Source organism: Capra hircus, chromosome 1 (genome assembly GCF_001704415.2).
Source record: "Capra hircus breed San Clemente chromosome 1, ASM170441v1, whole genome shotgun sequence".
Lineage (NCBI taxonomy): Eukaryota > Metazoa > Chordata > Mammalia > Artiodactyla > Bovidae > Capra > Capra hircus.
The window spans coordinates 64,626,825-64,646,283 of NC_030808.1; the positions used below are offsets into that span (position 1 = coordinate 64,626,825).

At 47.1% G+C, this 19,459-nt stretch overlaps 1 protein-coding gene across 1 annotated transcript in view; it reads right to left on the minus strand.

The window, feature by feature from the left end:
- Nucleotides 2,513-19,459, minus strand: part of GPR156 (G protein-coupled receptor 156) — an 83,898-nt gene continuing 66,951 nt past the window's right edge. Inside the window, exons 8-9 of the mRNA XM_018043285.1 lie at nucleotides 16,204-16,362; nucleotides 2,513-5,534 (exon numbers count right to left, since the gene is read on the minus strand). Of these exons, the coding sequence (XP_017898774.1) occupies nucleotides 4,203-5,534; nucleotides 16,204-16,362 (1,491 nt within the window). The 3' untranslated portion in view covers nucleotides 2,513-4,202. The remainder of the gene's footprint in view (nucleotides 5,535-16,203; nucleotides 16,363-19,459) is intronic.

Here is a 19,459-nt window from a genome sequence, read left to right on the forward strand (position 1 = left end):
GCTTTAGCATCATTCCTTCCAAAGAACACCCAGGGCTGATCTCCTGTAGAATGGACTTGTTGGATCTCCTTGCAGTCCAAGGGACTCTCAAGAGTCTTCTCCAACACCACAGTTCAAAAGCATCAATTCTTTGGTGCTCAGCTTTCTTCACAGTTCAACTCTCACATCCATACATGACCACTGGAAAAACAGCTGGTTTTAGAAAAGGCAGAGGAACCAGAGATCAAATTGTCAACATCTGCTGGATCATCAAAAAAGCAAGAGAGTTCCAGAAAAACATCTATTTCTGCTTTATTGACTATGCCAAAGCCTTTGACTGTGTGGATCACAATAAACTGGAAAATTCTGAAAGAGATGGGAATACCAGACCACTGACTGCCTCTTGAGAAACCTATATGCAGGTCAGGAAGCAACAGTTAGAACTGGACATGGAACAACAGACTGGTTCCAAGTACGAAAAGGAGTATGTCAAGGATGTATATTGTCACCCTGCTTATTTAACTTATATGCAGAGTACATCATGAGAAACGCTGGGCTGGAGGAAGCACAAGATGGAATCAAGACTGCCGGGAGAAATATCAATAACCTAAGATATGCAGATGACACCACCCTTATGGCAGAAAGTGAAGAGGAACTAAAAAGCCTCTTGATGAAAGTGAAAGAGAGCGAAAAAGTTGGCCTAAAGCTCAACATTCAGAAAACGAAGATCATGGCATCTGGTCCCATCACTTCATGGGAAATAGATGGGGAAACAGTGGAAACAGTGTCAGACTTTATTTTGGGGGGCTCCAAAATCACTGCAGATGGTGACTGCAGCCATGAAATTAAAAGATGCTTACTCCTTGGAAGAAAAGTTATGACCAACCTAGATAGCATTACAAGTGATATAGTTTGGTAAAAACATGCCTCTGACATCTGATGCCACTGTTTCCCCATCTATTTGCCATGAAGTGATGGGACCAGATGCCATGATCTTAGTTTTCTGAATGCTGAGCTTTAAGCCACCTTTTTTACTCTCCTCTTTCACTTTCATCAAGAAGTTTTTAGTTCTTCACTTTCTGCCATAAGGGTGGTGTCATCTGCAATACTTTGGCCACCTGATGCGAAGAGCTGACTCATTTGAAAAGACCTTGATGCTGGGAAGGATTGAGGGCAGGAGGAGAAGGGGACAACAGAGGATGAGATGATTGGATGGCATCACAGACTCAATGGACATGAGTTTGGGTGGACTCCAGGAGTTGGTGATGGACAGGGAGGCCTGGTGTGCTGCAGTCCATGGGGTTGCAAAGAGTTGGACATGACTGAGCGACTGAACTGAACTGAACTGAACTGACATCTGATGCTCTGTTTTCCTGAGCTCCGGGGAGGCCAGTCTGATCCTTTAAGGAGAGTTTGACCTGGGCCAGAGAAAGGGGCAGACTTTGGGACTGGGATGGACACCTCCAGTCTCAAGATTTCAATCAGCAAAGCAACCTTCCTTAATTAGGTAAGAAACAGGCTGGCTCCATGCCAGACCTTGAGACCAATGGAGACAGGCATGGTCCCAAAGCCAGCAGCAGAGGCAATGTTTCCTTCCCCAGGATTTCTCTGCACCAAGTTTCTGCTCCTTCTTCAGGACTGTAACAATCAAGAGTTGGCCCAAAGTCATGGCACATACATCCCTTTAAGACCTTCACTGGGTTAGCTGGCCTTGAGTAAAAGGTCCAGGGAAGGAGCTGGTGAGGAGCGGGGGCAGGGATGGCACACAGAGGAAACAATAGATCTGGAGAGAGTATTTGGGGCAGGTAGTTGTGGTGCTTGGCACAGTTTTCCAGCCAAATGATAAATAAGGAAATTAGGATAGATTCTCCATCTTTTCAACAAAGTCTAGCAAGCGTTACAAAGTCAGTCTAGGTAAAATGTATGATAGAAGCTTCTTTACAACTAAGTTTGAAACACGGGCCCCAAAACACCTTTCTTCATTTAACTGGGGGATGTTGTTTTTACCTGAGGATGCTCAGGAAAGGCTGAGGAGAGAGTGAATGCTCTACGAGCCTTGAGGGATTAGTAATTCACAAGGTGCACAAAAATGAGAGGAATTCTAGATAGAAGAGGCATGGAGACATAGATGGGCTGGGATGGGGGAACTGAGGGTGTAGGAGTGGACAGTGAGAGGACTGCCATATCGCACACTATTGAATAGTAGGCTGCTAGTGGTGACACGCTGCGGGGAAAGGAGCTGAAGGAGGTGAAGCCCAAGCACAGGACCCCCAGCGGGTGGGAAGAGTCAAGGGTCTCAAGTCTCTACTCACAGGTGTTCCTCGGATAGGAAGCTGCACATGGAGATGTCAGAGGAATCTTACCAGCGGAAGTGTGGTGGGAAATGCACTTGGATCCCATGGTAAGCCAACAGCAACTCTAAATGCTGCTTTGTTTCCACTCCTTTGAGTACTTCAGTCTTGTCTGTACCCCTCCTCCCCAGCCCCAAACTACATTTTTTTTTTCCAAACTACAATTTCTGAAGAGACTTGCCTTGAGAACCATTTCTTTTATTAAGGCATCACTTGGACAGCATACAAACAGCACAAGCAGAAACTTCAAGCCCACACGCAGAATAAATTATGATATTTGTATTTAAAAGTGGACAACAGAAGAAGCTGTGTTGCCTGGAGGGCCTCCTGGTCCAGTGTCTGGAGACTCACAAGGTGTCAGCAGCCAACGAGAGTCCATGATAACATCTTCTGCAAGACATTAGAGGCAAATGCTCCCCTCTAGACGTATCTAATGAGGCCCATGCTCCTGCATACAAGCATGTGTACACATGCGGATATACACACAGGTGAGGGGCAGGGACCAGCCTGTAAACAACTAGCTCAGCAACAAGTGAAGTGGAGCCAGCTGTGTTTTCTCTGTTGGCTCTGGCAGCCGACAAGACCCTGGTACTTATCTCTCACCAGCTCCCCGGCTGCTGTGGGAGGTGGGGGTGGGCTCCCAAGGCAGTGGCGGCCTGCTTACTGAGGCGAGGAGCCCAGTGTTGTCATCCTGGACTGCGGGTTGAGCACGCTGCAGCTTCCCATGCTACTTTCGCTGTCCAGCCTGCCACACTCGGCCTGCCACTCCCAGAGGAACAAGTGAAGAGATGTGCCCCAGGGAAGTGTATGCACTTGGAATCCTGTGAGCTGTGGCCAGCTTCCACATGGGCCCCTCTCCAGCAGTGTGATGCTGTGGAAGCCACCTCCCTCCTCTTAAGCTTCATAATCCCCACCTGTAAAATGGGGATGAGAGTACCTACTTCACGGGATTATCATAAGCAATTACTGATACTTTATATTTCCAAGTACCATGCTAGACTCAAGGTAAATGTGCAAAATCTGTTTTGTTTTTTTTTCTTATCTTCTCCCCCATTTCTTCCTTTCTATTTTCCTGTTTTCTATTTCCAGGTCAGTGTAGCCATCAGTGGTCATGTTGGCCCAGCTGGCACCCTCTTGACCAATAGGGCCTCTCCAACCTCAACAGGGATTGCCAATACATACTTCTCACTACCGCAAAACTGCACCACTGGCAGGGTCAAAGAAGAGGGGTGACTCAGGTGCCATCCGAGCCCAGGAGAGAGATCTGGGCTGCCTGACTGTCTCATGGTGCCACAATGGTGTGAAGAGATGGACACAAAATAGAGATGTACAGGTGGCTCTGAAATGAGTCTGACTGGAAGCTGGGACGAAGAGGTGGTGCTGTTCGCAATCTTGAGCAGAAACAAACCACCCCCTGCCGAGAGTGGACCATCTAAGTCCATAGGAGATATTTTCTTAGCACGTTGGCCACCAAAGAGCCAATTTGATGAATTACAGTCCACAACTCTGGTTCTGCAGAAATTTTCTTTCCACTTCTGCATCTGTCTGTCCACCCAGCCATCCATCTGGTATATATAGAGTTTTGTACATTACAGGCTGACCAGAACAGAAGACCCTTTGTGCTCATTTAGCACCGTTTTATCTAACGGGTATCTTTTATGGGCACTCAGCTGGAGTCTCTTACAGGAATGCTGTGAGGTAGTAACAAAACAGGCAATATCCCTCTGTGTATATCAGGAAGTGCTCAAGGTACCATGGTGCTCAAATGAGCGCACGAACGCGGGAAAGGCACTGGTCTGGTCCCTGAAGGCCATAGCGGGCCACGCTATGGCTTATCCCACCAGAGCCCTAGGTCCAGACTTGCTCTGCTGGTCACACCAGTGTGGGTTTCAAATCATCTTTGAAGTTCACGATAGGATTCGAGCGGGCCCACAGCTTTTCCCAGGAAGCCAGCGCCCCTGCAGGCTCAGGGTCCGTATCTGACGAGCCACTGTCACTGGAGTCAGAGGAGCTCTGGAAGCAAATCTCGCAGTAGGGCCGGTGGCAGCGGCAGAAGAGCTCGTCTGAGCTGCTGGATTCGGTGTCAAGGTAGCTACTCGGAGAAGACAAGGAGGGGCAGCCTGGGGACCCTGGGGACTGCCGCTGCCCAGGCAGGTCGGGGGAGGCCTTGGATGGGCGTGGGGTAGCGGGACACAGCTTCCGGCCAGAACCGGAAGACTTTTGGGGAAAGGATGTGAGGCTCCGTTCGGCTCCCTGGGGCTCTGCCTGGCGCTGTGTGTGGCCCTCTAGGGTGCCTGGCTTGCCTCGAGGAGCAGGGAGTACTAAAGGATTCCCAGAAGAGGGTCTTGCTACCCTGGGATCAGCAGTTTGGGGGTCCAGGCAGGGGCTGTCCCTGTCCTGTACATTTTGCCCAGAAATGACCCTGTTTACCCGATGCCCCACATAGGAGGGTACAGCGCCTAGGAAGTGTGAGCAAGCCCGCTGTGCCGCCCGCCTTCTCCTCACCATGGAGGGGCTGAAGCCTGGCTCCTTGGAGAGGGGCACCTTCTGGGGGCTGTGGGCAGCGTTGCTTTTCCAGGGCTTCTGGGGACAAGACAAGGAAGAGGGGAGGGGAGCCCCAGGGCCCAGGCCCAGATCTTGGAGGACTTCCTGAAGTTTCTCCCTGATCACTGAATTGACTCTTGACAGTTGCTCTGGGGGCCCTTCTGAGTTCTCTACCTGCCCATGTCTCTGGGGAACAGAGCCTTCTTCACTTTGCATGAGACACTGGTGGAGGGCCATGGGTACCTGGTCTCTTCTTTCTGCAGTCTGGCTTTGCTCAGCCCATGGCTTCTGGCTGCAGCCCAAATGTAAAGGATTAGAAAGGTCTTTCAGGTCAGAAATTTTCTGCTTCTGCCCTGTGGAGGGGCTGGTGTCCTTCACAGGCCCCTTGAGGCCTTCTACACTTGAGGCCAGCACTGAGGTACTCTGGGGGTCCTGGGTGGCCGCACTGGTATCATTCTGAGAGTCAGAGAGGCATTCTGAAGGCCCTTGAGGTGCCAGGCTATGGGCAGAGGCTGTGGCCAGGATGTCCTTATGGTGGGAAGAGGCAGGTGGCACAGCCTCCTCTGGGAGGTCAGAGGAGCACCCTGCTGACATCAGTCTCACCAGCTTCTCTCTGGCATTGTTTACTTGTTCTTGCAGGCTTTCAATCACAGCATTTTTCTATAAAACAAAAGCAAAACTATCAACAAAAGATGCTGCTGAGGGTTTTCACAGTGTCTCCCATGGTGGCGAGATCTCAGTTTAAATCCATTTCTCCACATACTAGCTGGTGATCTTAGGTCCTGAGGAGGCACCTTCTTGAAGTGAAATGAGATGATGCATATAAAGGGTTTAGCACAATAAACTGACATATGTGCTCAGTGAAGATTAACTATCATTTATTGTTGTATGATCTTAATCTCCCCATATGTCCCCAAACTGTAGCACTGTCTGCAATAAGAGAGGTTGCGGGGAGTGAGGCGGGGGGTGCACAGTCTAGCTGCATGCCGGCTGCTGCAGACCCTCTCAGAACTGAGGAGGGGGTCAGGTCGCTCTGTAGAACTGCAGTCTAAACAGTGTTTGGGATGGCCCATCTCTGGGTATATCAATCACACTTTTGCAAAATACAGATGACTTTGAGGCACCTGTGAAGGGGATGAAGGACTGGGGAAACAAGCATCCTACCTCTTGCTAAATAGCCTAGAAAATGGGGAGAACATGGAAATGATACATTCCTGGGCCAGTGCGACAAGACTGGAGCCAAGGGTGGAGGTGGGGTTTAGCGTGGAGTGAGAATATCAGGTTGGTGTTATCACCTCCCTCTGCTGACACATGGGGGTGAGAGGCCAACACTATCATGTGACACTATCAGCTGTTGGTATCTCCCAAAGAAGTGCAGGCATCAGAATTACTGGAGAAGCTGAGCCGCCTACCTGCTGCTTGGCTGTTAGTTGATAAACAGGCTGTGCCTAGGATGATGGCAGGTGACAGCTACAGAGATATGCCATTCCAACTGCAGGACCATGGGGCACGAAGCAGGAGGAGGACTAACGGCAGTGTGTGCCCTGAGAACCCTCTGGTGCTACAGCAGCTGTTTGCCTAGTTCAGACCTGATGTCCACCTTCTGAAATTTCTGTTTGAAGGCAGTGGAGCAGGAAAGAGATCATCATGGGGAACTGATGGTGTTGGGGCAGATGACATGGTTGAGGGTTTGGGGACGGGTTTGTGGAAAATTCTTCAAGAGATGGGAATACTAGACCACCTGACCTGCCTTTGAGAAACCTGTATGCAGGTCAGGAAGCAACAGTTAGAACTGGACATGGAACAACAGACTGGTTCCAAATAGGAAAAGGAGTACGTCAAGGCTGTATATTGTCACCCTGCTTATTTAACTTCTATGCAGAGTACATCATGAGAAACGCTGGGCTGGAGGAAGCACAAGATGGAATCAAGACTGCCGGGAGAAATATCAATAACCTAAGATATGCAGATAACACCACCCTATGGCAGAAAGTGAAGAAGAACTAAAGAGCCTCTTGATGAAAGTGAAAGAGGAGTTGGCTTAAAGCTCAACATTCAGAAAACTAAGATCATGGCATCTGGTCCCATCACTTCGTGGCAAATATATGGGGAAACAGTGGAAACAGTGGCTGACTTTATTTTGGGGGGCCCCAAAATCATCACAGACGGTGATTGCAGCCATGAAATTAAAAGACGCTTATTCCTTGGAAGGAAAATTATGACCAACCTGGACAGCATGTTAAAAAGCAGAGACATTACTTTGTCAAAAGGTCTGTCTAGTCAAGGCTATGGTTTTTCCAGTGGTCATGTATGGATGTGAGAGTTGGACTATAAAGAAAGCTGAGCACCGAAGAAATGATGCATTTGGACTGTGGTGCTGGAGAAGACTCTTGAGAGTCCCTTGGACTGCAAGGAGATCCAACCAGTCCATCCTAAAGGAGATCAGTCCTGGGTGTTCATTGGAAGGACTGATTTTGAAGCTGAAACTCCAATACTTTCGCCACCTGATGTGAAGAGCTGACTCATTTGAAAAGACCCTGATGTTGGGAAAGATTGAGGGCAGGAGGAGAAGGGAACGACAGAGGATGAGATGGTTGGATGGTATCACTGACTCAATGGACATGGGTTTGGGTGGACTCTGGGAGCTGGTGATGGACAGGGAGGCCTGGCGTGCTGCGGTTCATGGGGTCACAAAGAGTTGGACATGACTGAGCGACTGAACTGACTGAACTGTTGCCATCCCCGTTAGAAGTTCAGGATGAGTATTTAGATGTCCATTTATTGCAAGCATGGGTTTCCCTGGTGGCTCAGCTGGTAAAGAATCTGCCTGTAATGCGGGAAACCTGGGTACAGTCCCTGGGTTGGGAAGATCCTCTGGAGAAGGGAATGGCTACCCACTCCAGTATTCTGGCCTGGAGAATTCCATGGACTATATAGTCCATGGGGTTGCAAAGAGTTGGACACAACTGAGTAATTTTCACTCTACTGCAAGCATGCTCAGTTGCTCAGTCAAGTCTGACTCTTTGCGACCCCATGGACTGTAGCCCACCAGGCTCCTCTGTCCATGGGATTCTCAATGCAACAATAGTGGAATGGATTGCCATGCCCTTCTCCAGGGGATCTTCCCAACCCAGGGATCAAACCTGCGATTCCTGTGACTCCTGCATTGCAAGCAGATTCTTTACCCACTGAGCCACCTGAGAAGTCTATTCATTTATTATGCCCTAGAAATAAAAGGGTGTTTCCCTTCTTTAGGATTCCTGACACAAGTCACCTGTGGACAAGCCCGTGGTTTCTTCTCGTAGATATGGAAGAGCTAACTACTCTATAGCACAGGGAATGCCACCCAGTGCTCTGTAGTGACCTAAATGGGAAGGAAGTCTAAAAAAGCAGGGATATATGTATACGTATAGCAGATCCACTTTGCTGTATGGAAGAAACTAACACAACATTATATAGCAACTGTACTCCAATAAAAATTAAGAAAGACATGGAAGAGTTGCCCAGAAGTGACTCTTTGAGGGAACAGTAAATTAAGTAAACTAGTCTGACAGTAGTCTTCTGGCAGCAACTCCAAGATTGCTTGGACTTATAAGCCTGGAGGTGCCTTATAAGCAGGAGGTGATTTTTCTGACTGTGGTACTCCCAGTTTCATCCTGATTTATTTTAGTCTGCTTCTCTTATCCTCGGGAGAGAGTTCCGGACCAGTGAGCAACTGGTGAATAAGCGGAAAGACTTGCAGCAGAGCGCCTGCCTGCCTGTTCACCCTTCTCAGGCGCAGAGCACTGAGGGCTGGGTGGTGTCAGGGAAACATAGGTGATTCAAGGACTTGCCAGGAGCAGAGTGGGTGAGTCACAGGAAGACATTCACTCAGGCTCTTCGATAACTGGGTGGTGCCAGGTATCTCCCTCAGGGGGTGGCTGTGCTGGCTGCACTGGAGGTACCCCAACTCTCTTTCTTTTCACCAGCCCTTACTTGTGAAGCCCACCTCCCACATTCTCAGGCTGGCTTCAGGAGGCCTCTGCCGTCTCACAGAGTTGGGAGGAAGCCATTAGCTGATGACAACTGCCCCAGCAAGCAAACTGTGCTGCCTTCTTGTGCCTTATTTACGAATTCCTCCTTGTATGGTGTGGCATGTGCACGCTCAGTTGTGTCCGACTCTTTGTGACCCCATGGACTATAGCCACCCAGGCTCCTCTGTCCATGGGATTTTCCAGGCAAGAAATACTGGAGTGGGTTGTCATTTCCTTCTCCAGGAGACCTTCCCGCCTCAAGGACTGAACCCATGTCTGTTATATCTCCTGCACTGACAGGTAGATTCTTTACCACTTGTGCCACCTGGGAAGCCTATCACAGTATAAGAAAACAGTATAAACATTTGATTGGGAGGAATACTCTTCTCCAGCAAACCAAACATCTGAAGCTGACTGGTGACAGATTTAGAAACAGTCAGCCTAATCAGTAAATCTCCCTTCTTACAGAAAAGGAAGTGGAACTTTGTTTTCACCGTGGCTGCATACTAATCAGAGGTGTGGTTTGCCATTGTTAGACCAAAATCTGACAGACCATGGCGGCTGCATTGAAATGAGCTTATTAACAATTACTTTGGGCATACCCAGTGAAGCAAAACATCTGTGGGGATGTTTCATAGGCTGCAGGCCACAGGGAGAAATGGAATATCTTGTTTCTGTGCTCCAAGGAAGAAAAGTAATAGGTGAATTTCCTCTGCTACAGAATGTACAGGGAAGTCCCTCCAGCTCTGGAAGGGTTTTACCTGCTGGCTTCCACACAACCTGGGAACTGAGGGTGGATGCTGCCCCAAATAGCCTCTGGGGACCCCAGCCACAGGGAAGTGGGGGAAGAATGAGAAAATGAACCACCCAGACCATGGGAAAGCAGGAGGACACCAGGGTGGTAGAGGGGCTGCAGAGGAGGGAAGTGCAGCCAAGAAGCTGGACTCAGGGAGGCAAGAGAGACTCCTGTGTTTATGTCCTGGGCAGAGCTGGAGGTGGGGATGCAGATGGTGGAGCCTCTCCTGGCCTGCCACAGGGCCCTGGGATGAGCTGCTGGTTCTCAGGCCTGTTCTGGAAATATGTTCCAGGTGTGGGGAGTCGGGGACAGGAGGCCAGCATTTTACTGCCTAAGCATCTGCTCCCTATTATAGCTCTTCCTCTGTAGACTAGAGGCATCTTTCTGGATACAGCAGATTCAGTCACTGTGTGGGAAACAGGGTAGCATGGCAGGAGTACAAAAAGCACGTCACAAATTACCATAAGGCTAAAGAGTCAGGCCACTTGGCTGTTCCAACATGAGCTGATTGTGAATGAAAACCATGCTGGGTGTTCTCGCCAAGTTTCTGGCCTTCTGTTTAGCTGGGGGAAAAAAGCTTCTTTGAAGATTTCAGAGTATCAATGGCAATGCTACTGCCTTGCCAGGTGGGAAGAAATCTGGCTTTGAAAAAAGGTCCTGACTGCTTCATAAATAGTAAAGACAAGAAGTATACTCTGATGGATAAAAATGGTCCAGAACAGAAGGAATGGTGTGAAAGACTGAGGGGACCTGGGGAGCTGAATTCTTTCACAGGTTGCATTTCATAGGTCCCCAACACACCATCCTTTTGCACAGGGACTACTGATACCCAAGTGTTAGTCTAATACAAAAAAGTGTAGTTTCCCAAATAGCATTACCCAGGTATGTTCTGTACTAAAAAAAATTATATGGAATATAATTTAGTTAGTGTGAAAAAAACTACTAATTCCTCTGGGCCCCATGTCTCCCCAAGTTTTCCCATGTGCTTTCTTCAAGCCCACACCACTCTGCCCAGTTCTGGGAGAGGTGCCAACTTTGGCTCAAGATCAGAAGAAAGAAGGACTAGGGGCTGCCCTGTACCCTGCTTAGTGCTACTATGATATTCAAAGGCTCTATTCATTCTCTTCCCCATATTTAGATACTTTTTAACTTTCTGGGTTGGTGGGATGACAAAGATTTCTAGTTGGCACCTGGAAAAGATAGTAAAGGACCCTAGAGGATCTTGGAAACAAGGGCACCATGCTATGTAAGGAAAGAATGTATCCTACAGAAGATGCCAGCACGAACTACTACTCAGGGACTTTACAATGCTGTTCCCCACACTTGGAGTGCTTTTCCCTGCACTCTTTGCCTGGTCAATCTATAGTTAACGTCAGCTCTCAGATTAGTGAGTCTTTTCTGACCACTCTAAATTAGATTCTCCTGTCCTCACCACTCACTACTCTTTCTCCCCTCTCTGTTTCTTGCCTTCATAATTCTTATCACCATTTATAACTGTATGGCTACTTGATCAGTCTCTATTTCCTCCACTACACCATGAGCTTCATGAAGGTAGAGACTCTTTTGTTCCTCAGCACTTAGCACAATGCCTGGCACACATCTGTCCAATGAATGAATGAAGTGGGTGAGGGTCAGCAACAGGAGCAGTGGCTGGGGAAACGCTGAGGTTTTGCTTGCTAAAAAAGCCAGAGAGTTCCAGAAAAACATCTATTTCTGCTTTATTGACTATGCCAAAGCCTTTGACTGCATGGATCACAATAAACTGTGGAAAATTCTGAGAGAAATGGAAATACCAGAGCACCTGACCTGCCTCTTGAGAAACCTATATGCAGGTCAGGAAGCAACAGTTAGAACTGGACACGGAACAACAGACTGGTTCCAAATAGGAAAAGGAGTACGTCAAGGCTGTATATTGTCACCCTGCTTATTTAACTTCTATGCAGAGTACATCATGAGAAACGCTGGGCTGGAAGAAGCACAAGCTGGCATCAAGACTGCTGGGAGAAATATCAATAACCTCAAATATGCAGATGACACAACCCTTATGGCAGAAAGTGAAGAAGAACTAAAAAGCCTCTTGATGAAAGTGAAAGAGGAGAGTGAAAAAGTTGGCTTAAAGCTCAACATTCAGAAAACGAAGATCATGGCATCTGGTCCCATCGCTTCATGGCAAATAGATGGGGAAACAGTGGAAACAGTGTCAGACTTTATTTTTTTGGGCTCCAAAATCACTGCAGCCATGAAATTAAAAGACACTTACTCCTTGGAAGAAAAGTTATGACCAACCTAGATAGCATATTGAAAAGCAGAGACATTACTTTGCCAACAAAGGTCCATCTATTCAAGGCTATGGTTTTTCCAGTGGTCATGTATTGGATGTGAGAATTGGACTGTGAAGAAAGCTGAGTGCCGAAGAATTGATGCTTTTGAACTGTGGTGTTGGAGAAGACTCTTGAGAGTCCCTTGGACTCCAAGGAGATCCAACCAGTCCATCCTAAAGGAAATCAGTCCTGAATGTTCATTGGAAGGACTGATTTTGAAGCTGAAACTCCAATACTTTGGCCATCTGATGCGAAGAGCTGACTCATTTGAAAAGACCCCGATGCTGGGAAAGGCTGAGGGCAGGAGAAGGGGACGACCAAAGATAAGATGGTTGGATGGCGTCACCGACTCTATGGACATAAGTTTCAGTAAATTCCAGGGGTTGGTGATGGACAGGGAGGCCTGGTGTGCTGCAGTCCATGGGGTCACAAAGAGTCAGACATGACTGAGCGACTGAACTGAAGGGAAAACTTGTGAGCACCAGGACCCAGGAGAAAGGAGCAGTGACCCCACAAGAGACTAATGAGACTTGCCCGTGAGTGTCCAGGAGTCTCCAGCAGAGGCATGGGTTGGTGGTGGCCTGCTGCAGGGTCAGGAGCACTGAGTGCAGTGGGGCCTTTTGAAGAAAGTCGCCATTATCTTCATTACCTCCACCATAGTTTGGCCTCAGGTCAAACAGAGAGGGAACACAGCCCCACCATCAACAGAAAATTGGATTAAAGATTTAAGGAGCATGGCCCTGCCCATCAGAACAAGACCCAGCTTCCCCCTCAGTTAGTCTCTCCCATCAGGAAGCTTCCATAAGCCTCTTATCCTAATCCATCAGAGGGCAGACAGAATGAAAACCACAATCACAGGAAACTAATCAAACTGACCACATGGACCACAGCCTTGTCTAACTCAATGAAACTATGAGCCATGCCTTGTAGGGCCACCCAAGATGGGCAGGTCATGGTGGAGAGTTCTGATAAAACGTGGTCCACAGGAAAAGGGAATGGCAAACCACTTCAGTATTCTTGCCTTGAGAACCCTATGAACAGTATGAAAAGGCAAAAAGATAGGGCACTGAAAGATAAACTCCCCACGTCGGTAGGTGCCCAATATGCTACTGGAGAACAGTGGAGAATTAACTCCAGAAAGAATGAAGAGACGGAGCCAAAGCAAAAAAATACCCAGTTGTGGATGTGACTGGTGATAGAAGTAAAATCCAATGCTGTAAAGAACAATATTGAATATTGAAACTCTGTATTCAAATGGGTATATCTTTCCTTTTCTCCTTTGCCTTTTGCTTCTCTTTTTTTCTCAGCTATTTAAAAGGCCTCGTCAGACAACCATTTTGCCTTTTTGCATTTCTTTTTCTTGGGAATGGTCTTGATCCCTGCCTCCTGTACAATGTCACAAGCCTCTGTCCATAGTTCAAGGTAAACTGGAAGTAGTCAAACAAGAGATGGCAAGAGTGAACATTGACATTTTAGGAATCAGCGAACTAAGATGGACTGGAATGGGTGAATTTAACTCAGATGACCGTTATATCTACTACTGCGGGCAGGAATCCCTTAGAAGAAATGGAGTAGCCTTCATAGTCAACAAAAGAGTCTGAACTACAGTACTTGGATGCAATCTCAAAAATAACAGAATGATCTCTGTTTGTTTCCAAGGCAAACCATTCAATATCACAGTAATCCAAGTCTATGCTCCAACCAGTAATGCAGAAGAAGCTGAGTACAAAACGGAGTAGGTCAAAGGCTAACAGAGTTTTGCCAAGAGAACGCACTGGCCATAGCAAACACCCTCTTCCAACAACACAAGAGAAGACTCTACACGTGGACATCACCAGATGGTCAATATCGAAATCATATTGATTATATTCTTTGCAGCCAAAGATGGAGAAGCTCTATACAGCCAGCAAAAACAAGACTGGGAGCTGACTGTGGCTCAGATCATGAACTCCTTACTGCCAAGTTCAGACTTAAATTGAAGAAAGTAGGGAAAACCATAGACCATTCAGGTATGATCTAAATCAAATCTCTTATGATTATACAGTGAAAGTGACAAGTAGATTCAAGGGATTAGATCTTATAGAGTGCCTGAAGAACTATGGACAGAGGCTTGTGACATTGTACAGGAGGCAGGGATCAAGACCAATCCCAAGAAAAAGAAATGCAAAAAGGCAAAATGGTTGTCTGACGAGGCCTTTTAAATAGCTGAGAAAAGGAGAGAAGCGAAAGGCAAAGGAGAAAAGGAAAGATATACCCATTTGAATACAGAGTTTCAAAGGATAGCAAGGAGAGATAAGAAAGCCTTCCTCAGTGATCAGTGCAAAGAAATAGAGACCAATAGAATGGGAAAAACTAAAGATCTCTTGAAGAAAATGAGAGATACCAAGGGAACATTTCATGCAAAGATGGGCACAATAAAGGACAGAAATGGTATGGACCTAACAAAAGCAGAAAAGTTTAAGAAGAGGTGGCAAGAATACACAAAAGAACTATACAAAAAAGATCTTCATGACCCAGATAACCATAATGGTGTGATCACTCACCTTGAGCCAGATATCCTGGAATGTGATGTCAAGTGGGACTTAGGAAGCATCACTATGACCAAAGCTAGTGGAGGTGATGGAATTCCAGTTGAGCTATTTCAAATCCTAAAGATGATGCTGTTAAAGTGCTGCATTCAATATGCCAGCAAATTTGGAAAACTCAGCAGTGGCCACAGGACTGGAAAAGGTCAGTTTTCATTCCAATCCCTAAGAAAGGCAATGCCAAAGAATGTTCAAACTACCATACAATTGCACTCATCTCACACACTAGCAAATTAATGCTGAAAATTCTCCAAGCCAGGCTTCAATAGAATGTGAACTGTGAACTTCCAGAAAGTTCAAGCTGGATTTAGAAAAGGCAGAGGAACCAGAGATCAAATTGCCAACATCCGTTGGATCATACAAAAAGGAAAAGAATTCCAGAAAAACACCTACTTCTGCTTTATTGATTATGTCAAAGCCTTTGACAGTGTAGATCATAACAAACTGTGGAAAATTTTTCAGGAGATGGGAATACCAGACCACCTGACGTGCCTCCTGAGAAATTTGTATGCTGGTCAAGAAGCAGCAGTTAGAACTGGACATGGAACTTCAGACTGGTTCCAAATTGGGAAAGGAATACGTCAAGGCTGTACATTGTCACCTGGCTTATTTAACTTATATGCAGAGTACATCATGAGAAATGCCGGGCTGGATGAAGCACAAGCTGGAATCAAGATTGCTGGGAGAAATATCAATAACCTCAGATATGCAGATTACACCACCCTTATGCAGAAAGTGAAGAAGAACTAAAGAGTCTCTTGATGAAAATGAAAGAAAAGAGTGAAAAAGTTGGCTGAAAAGTCAACATTCAGGAAATGAAGATCATGGCATCTGGTCCCATCACTTCATGGTAAATAGATGGGGAAACAATGGAAACAGTGAGAGACTTTATTTCTTGGGGCTCCAAAATCACTGCAGATGGTGACTGCAGCCATGAAATTAAAAGACACTTGCTCCTTGGAAAGAAAGCTATGACCAACCTAGACAGCATATTAAAAAGCAGAGACATTACTTTGCCAACAAAGGTCTGTCTAGTCAAGGCTATGGTTTTCCAGTGGTCATGTATGGATGCGAGAGTTGGACTATAAAGAAAGCTGAGCGACAAAAAATTGCTGCTTTTGAACTATGGTGTTGGAGAGGATTCTTGAGAGTCCCTTGGACTGCAAGGAGATCCAATCAGTCCAACCTAAAGGAAATCGGTCCTGAATATTCATTGGAAGGACTGATGCTGAAGCTGAAACTCCAATACTTTGGCCACCTGATGTGAAGAACTGACTCATTTGAAAAGACTCTGATTCTGGGAAAGATTGAAGGAGGGAGGAGAAGGGGACAACAGAGGATGAGATGGTTGGATGGCATCACCAACTCGATGGACATGAGTTTGAACAAGCTCCGGGACTTGGTGACGGACAGGGAGGCCTGGCATCCTGCAGTCCATGGGGTCGCAAAGAGTCAGACATGACTGAGCAACTGAATTGACCTGAAGGGAGACCAGGATGGCCAGGAAGTGGAGAAATGGAAAGAGATGGAATGTTAGCAATGAGGCAACGGGGGCCCACCAATGCATGACTGGAGTTCTTTCTAGAGAAGCCATCAGGCAGAGGTCTGGCTTACTTCTGTGAGGAGTCTCTCCATGGAGTTTTTCTCTCCTCTAATGTGGCAATTCTGCTCCTCACCATACTGGGTGTGCAAGCTTTTGCTGGGAGTGCTGAAATATTTGGCCATGCGTCTGATTGTTTGGTTTTCGTCTTCAAATGCCTTCCATTGCTTCAGCTGTTAGAGAAAAGAACACGTTATTTATTTAATTACACACCCAGAAACATTCTCTTACTCTTTCTCAAAAACACCAAGGAATGACAGTATCACAGACACACAAATGGACAAATTATTCTCTCCTCAGACTGTACTTTGGAAAGTTCACAAACAGCAGTAACAGAAGGTGTAGAGAATGTTAAGGATATAGTGTTTAAAAAACGCCAAAGGAAGATGATGACAGGTTGATGAAACAGAACAATCTCTGCTGGACCCATCAACTGACCCACTGCTGGACTGTCAGAGAAAACCAGGGCTGAGACATACTTCTGGGGCCACATTCTTAAGCCAAAGTTCAAGCTAAACACCATAGGTTTCAAATGAAGCTGGTTTTAGCTGTATGTAGCTGTTCTTCATTATTCTTATTTGTTGAGTGACTGTGCTTACTGCCACTGAAAGCCCAGTTCCCTCTGCTGCTGCAGCTGCTAAGTCGCTTCAGTCGTGTCCGACTCTGTGCGACCCCACAGACAGCAGCCCACCAGGCTCCTCTGTCCCTGGGATTCTCCAGGCAAGAATACTGGAGTGGGTTGCCATTTCCTTCTCCACTAGTTCCCTCTAGAGGACTTCTAACCCAAATCAGTAATCAAAGCTCACACAAAGAGAAAACCACAAATGTCAGTAAAAATCAATAAAAATGACAGAACATTAGGTCTGTGATCTGACCATCTTTTTTCCTTGACAAATCAAGAAAGACTCAGAAGGAGTTTGACTTGTTTAGGTCCACATGGCGACACTTAGTAGCAGTCATGGCTGTAACCAGGTTGCTGTGCCACATTGCACATTCTCAATGCAGCTGAGGAAGACAGATAATCAACTGTGAGGGTCCTGGGGAATGTTTTTCAGAAGATACTGGTTTTCAGAACTGGTCTATGGATGCACAGGTTGGTTTAGTTTAACAGGCATGGGGCTGAACAGAGGACATTTGCTAAGAGGGCTATGCTTCTGAGCCTCTGAGACACTCCTGGGGAATGCCAGTGACATGATGCCAGGGGAGGACACAGGGCTGGAGGCATCTCCTTTTCCCCTAGGAATTCTCATAATGAAGAGCCCCAGTGATGGGCTCTGGACACTTTGGCACGTTAGCTCTAGAAATGATGCTGAGGGGTCTGCAGGGTGCCTCCCAGGGATCCTGGGATGTCTTTGCTCTCTCATCAGACATTTGCTGAGCTCTGGCTTTGGAAGGTAGGTAAGTTTCATGTCTCAGATTCTAAATCTCACCATCAATTTAAATACCATGTTCTCCATAAGTCCTCTTGGGTCCCCTGTTAACTCAGCACGAGTCCTTCATGGTGTCGGGAGTCTATGTGACCTGTGCTGGGTCAGGCCAGGAACCTGCCCTGTCAGATGCCCTTCTTGAAGGCCCCCTTCCTAGGGTACTGTCACCTCACCACTCAGCTCAGGAGTTACTGGAGCCCAGCACTGCAGGGCCACTCTACGGCTGTGGGTGAGTGGCACTGACCTCCAGCGCTGCTCTCCTAGCACTGGCCCTGGCAGTGTCACAGTATCTCTGTGGTCCCTCAGGGCCCCTCATCTCCCTAGCTTTTCCCTTCTCTCCCCCCAGCACCTCCAGCCCAAGCCTTCCCTGCAGAGCTGCTGGAGGAGCTGCTCAACATTTGTGTAAGGATGCTTCCAAGACTTTTGTTATGTCTACCCTAAAGGAGATCAGTCCTGGGTGTTCATTGGAAGGACTGATGTTGAAGCTGAAACTCCCAATACTGTGGCCACCTGATGCGAAGGGCTGACTCATTTGAAAAGACCCTGATGTTGGGAAAGATTGAGGGCAGGAGGAGAAGGGGACGATAGAGGATGAGATGGTTGGATGGCATCACCAATTCGATGGACATGGGTTTGGGTAAACTCAGGGAGTTGGTGATGGACAGGGAGGCCTGGTGTGCTGCGGTTCATGGGGTTGCAAAGAGTTGGACACGACTGAGTGACTGAACTGAACACCATAAGCTGGCTGGGTAAAGTCAGGGTGCCCCTGACTAAAGGCCCCTGCCCCTCCAATCTCATCCCCCTTAATCCCCCATTTGTGAAGGTCCTAGTCCTTAAGACCTGAGGATTTCTGAAGTATGGCTATAAATGACCCTTAGGTCACAATTTCAGGACCTCTCCATGGTCCTTCCTTCAGGACAGGCAGTCTTGTTTTTCAGCATCAGGGCTCTGTGGGTGTGGTAGGAAGAAAATGGCTCCTCAAAGATGTTTCCCTTCCAATCCCAGGCACTTGTGAATATGTTATATTACATGGAAAAAGGAATTTTGCAAGTGTTATTGAGTTTAAAATTGTGAGATGAGATTCCGGATCATCCAGGTGGGCCCAATGTAATCACAAAAGTCCTTACAAGAGGGAGGCAGAAGGGGAGATGTGACAACAGAAAGACTTAAATTTGCTGTGCTGTGGCTCTGAAGACGAAGGGAAGAGCTGCGAGTTGAAGAACGCAGGAAAAGGCCTGGAAACAGATTCTCCCCCAAAGCCTCTAGAAGCCATGCAGACCCACTAGCACTTTGATTTCAGCCAAATAAGACCCATGTCAGATCTCTGACCACCAGAACTATCAGATATTAAATATGTATTGCTTAAGGCCCTCAGTTTGTAGGAGTTTGTTATAACAGCAATAGGAAACCAAAATAGTGGGATTAAGCCTCAGGTCTTTAACTGGGTGCACCCAGGCCTTTGGACATTCACCTCATGTGCCTCTCTCACTTCTTGCCACTTTACCCTTGTTTGAATTTGTGCTTTGAAAAGAGCAAAGACTCGTGGTATTCCAAACACCTCTTCTCTCTTACACCTTGCTGCCTCTGTCACAGGGTTTCCTCCTTGGAAGTGCCACCCACTACCCTTCCCCAGTCTGCTCTGTGAACTCTGACTCCTCCTTCAAGAGGCCCAAGCACATCATTTTCTGAGGTGGTGTCACCGAGTTCTCAAGACAGGCTGGGGCACCCGTTCCTTGGCATCGAGTAACATCCTTAAACACTTAACTCAGGTGTTATTAATCATTTCACATCTGCTCCCAACTAGACCTAGACTGAGGCCATGTTTAATTGCATGTTCCCAACA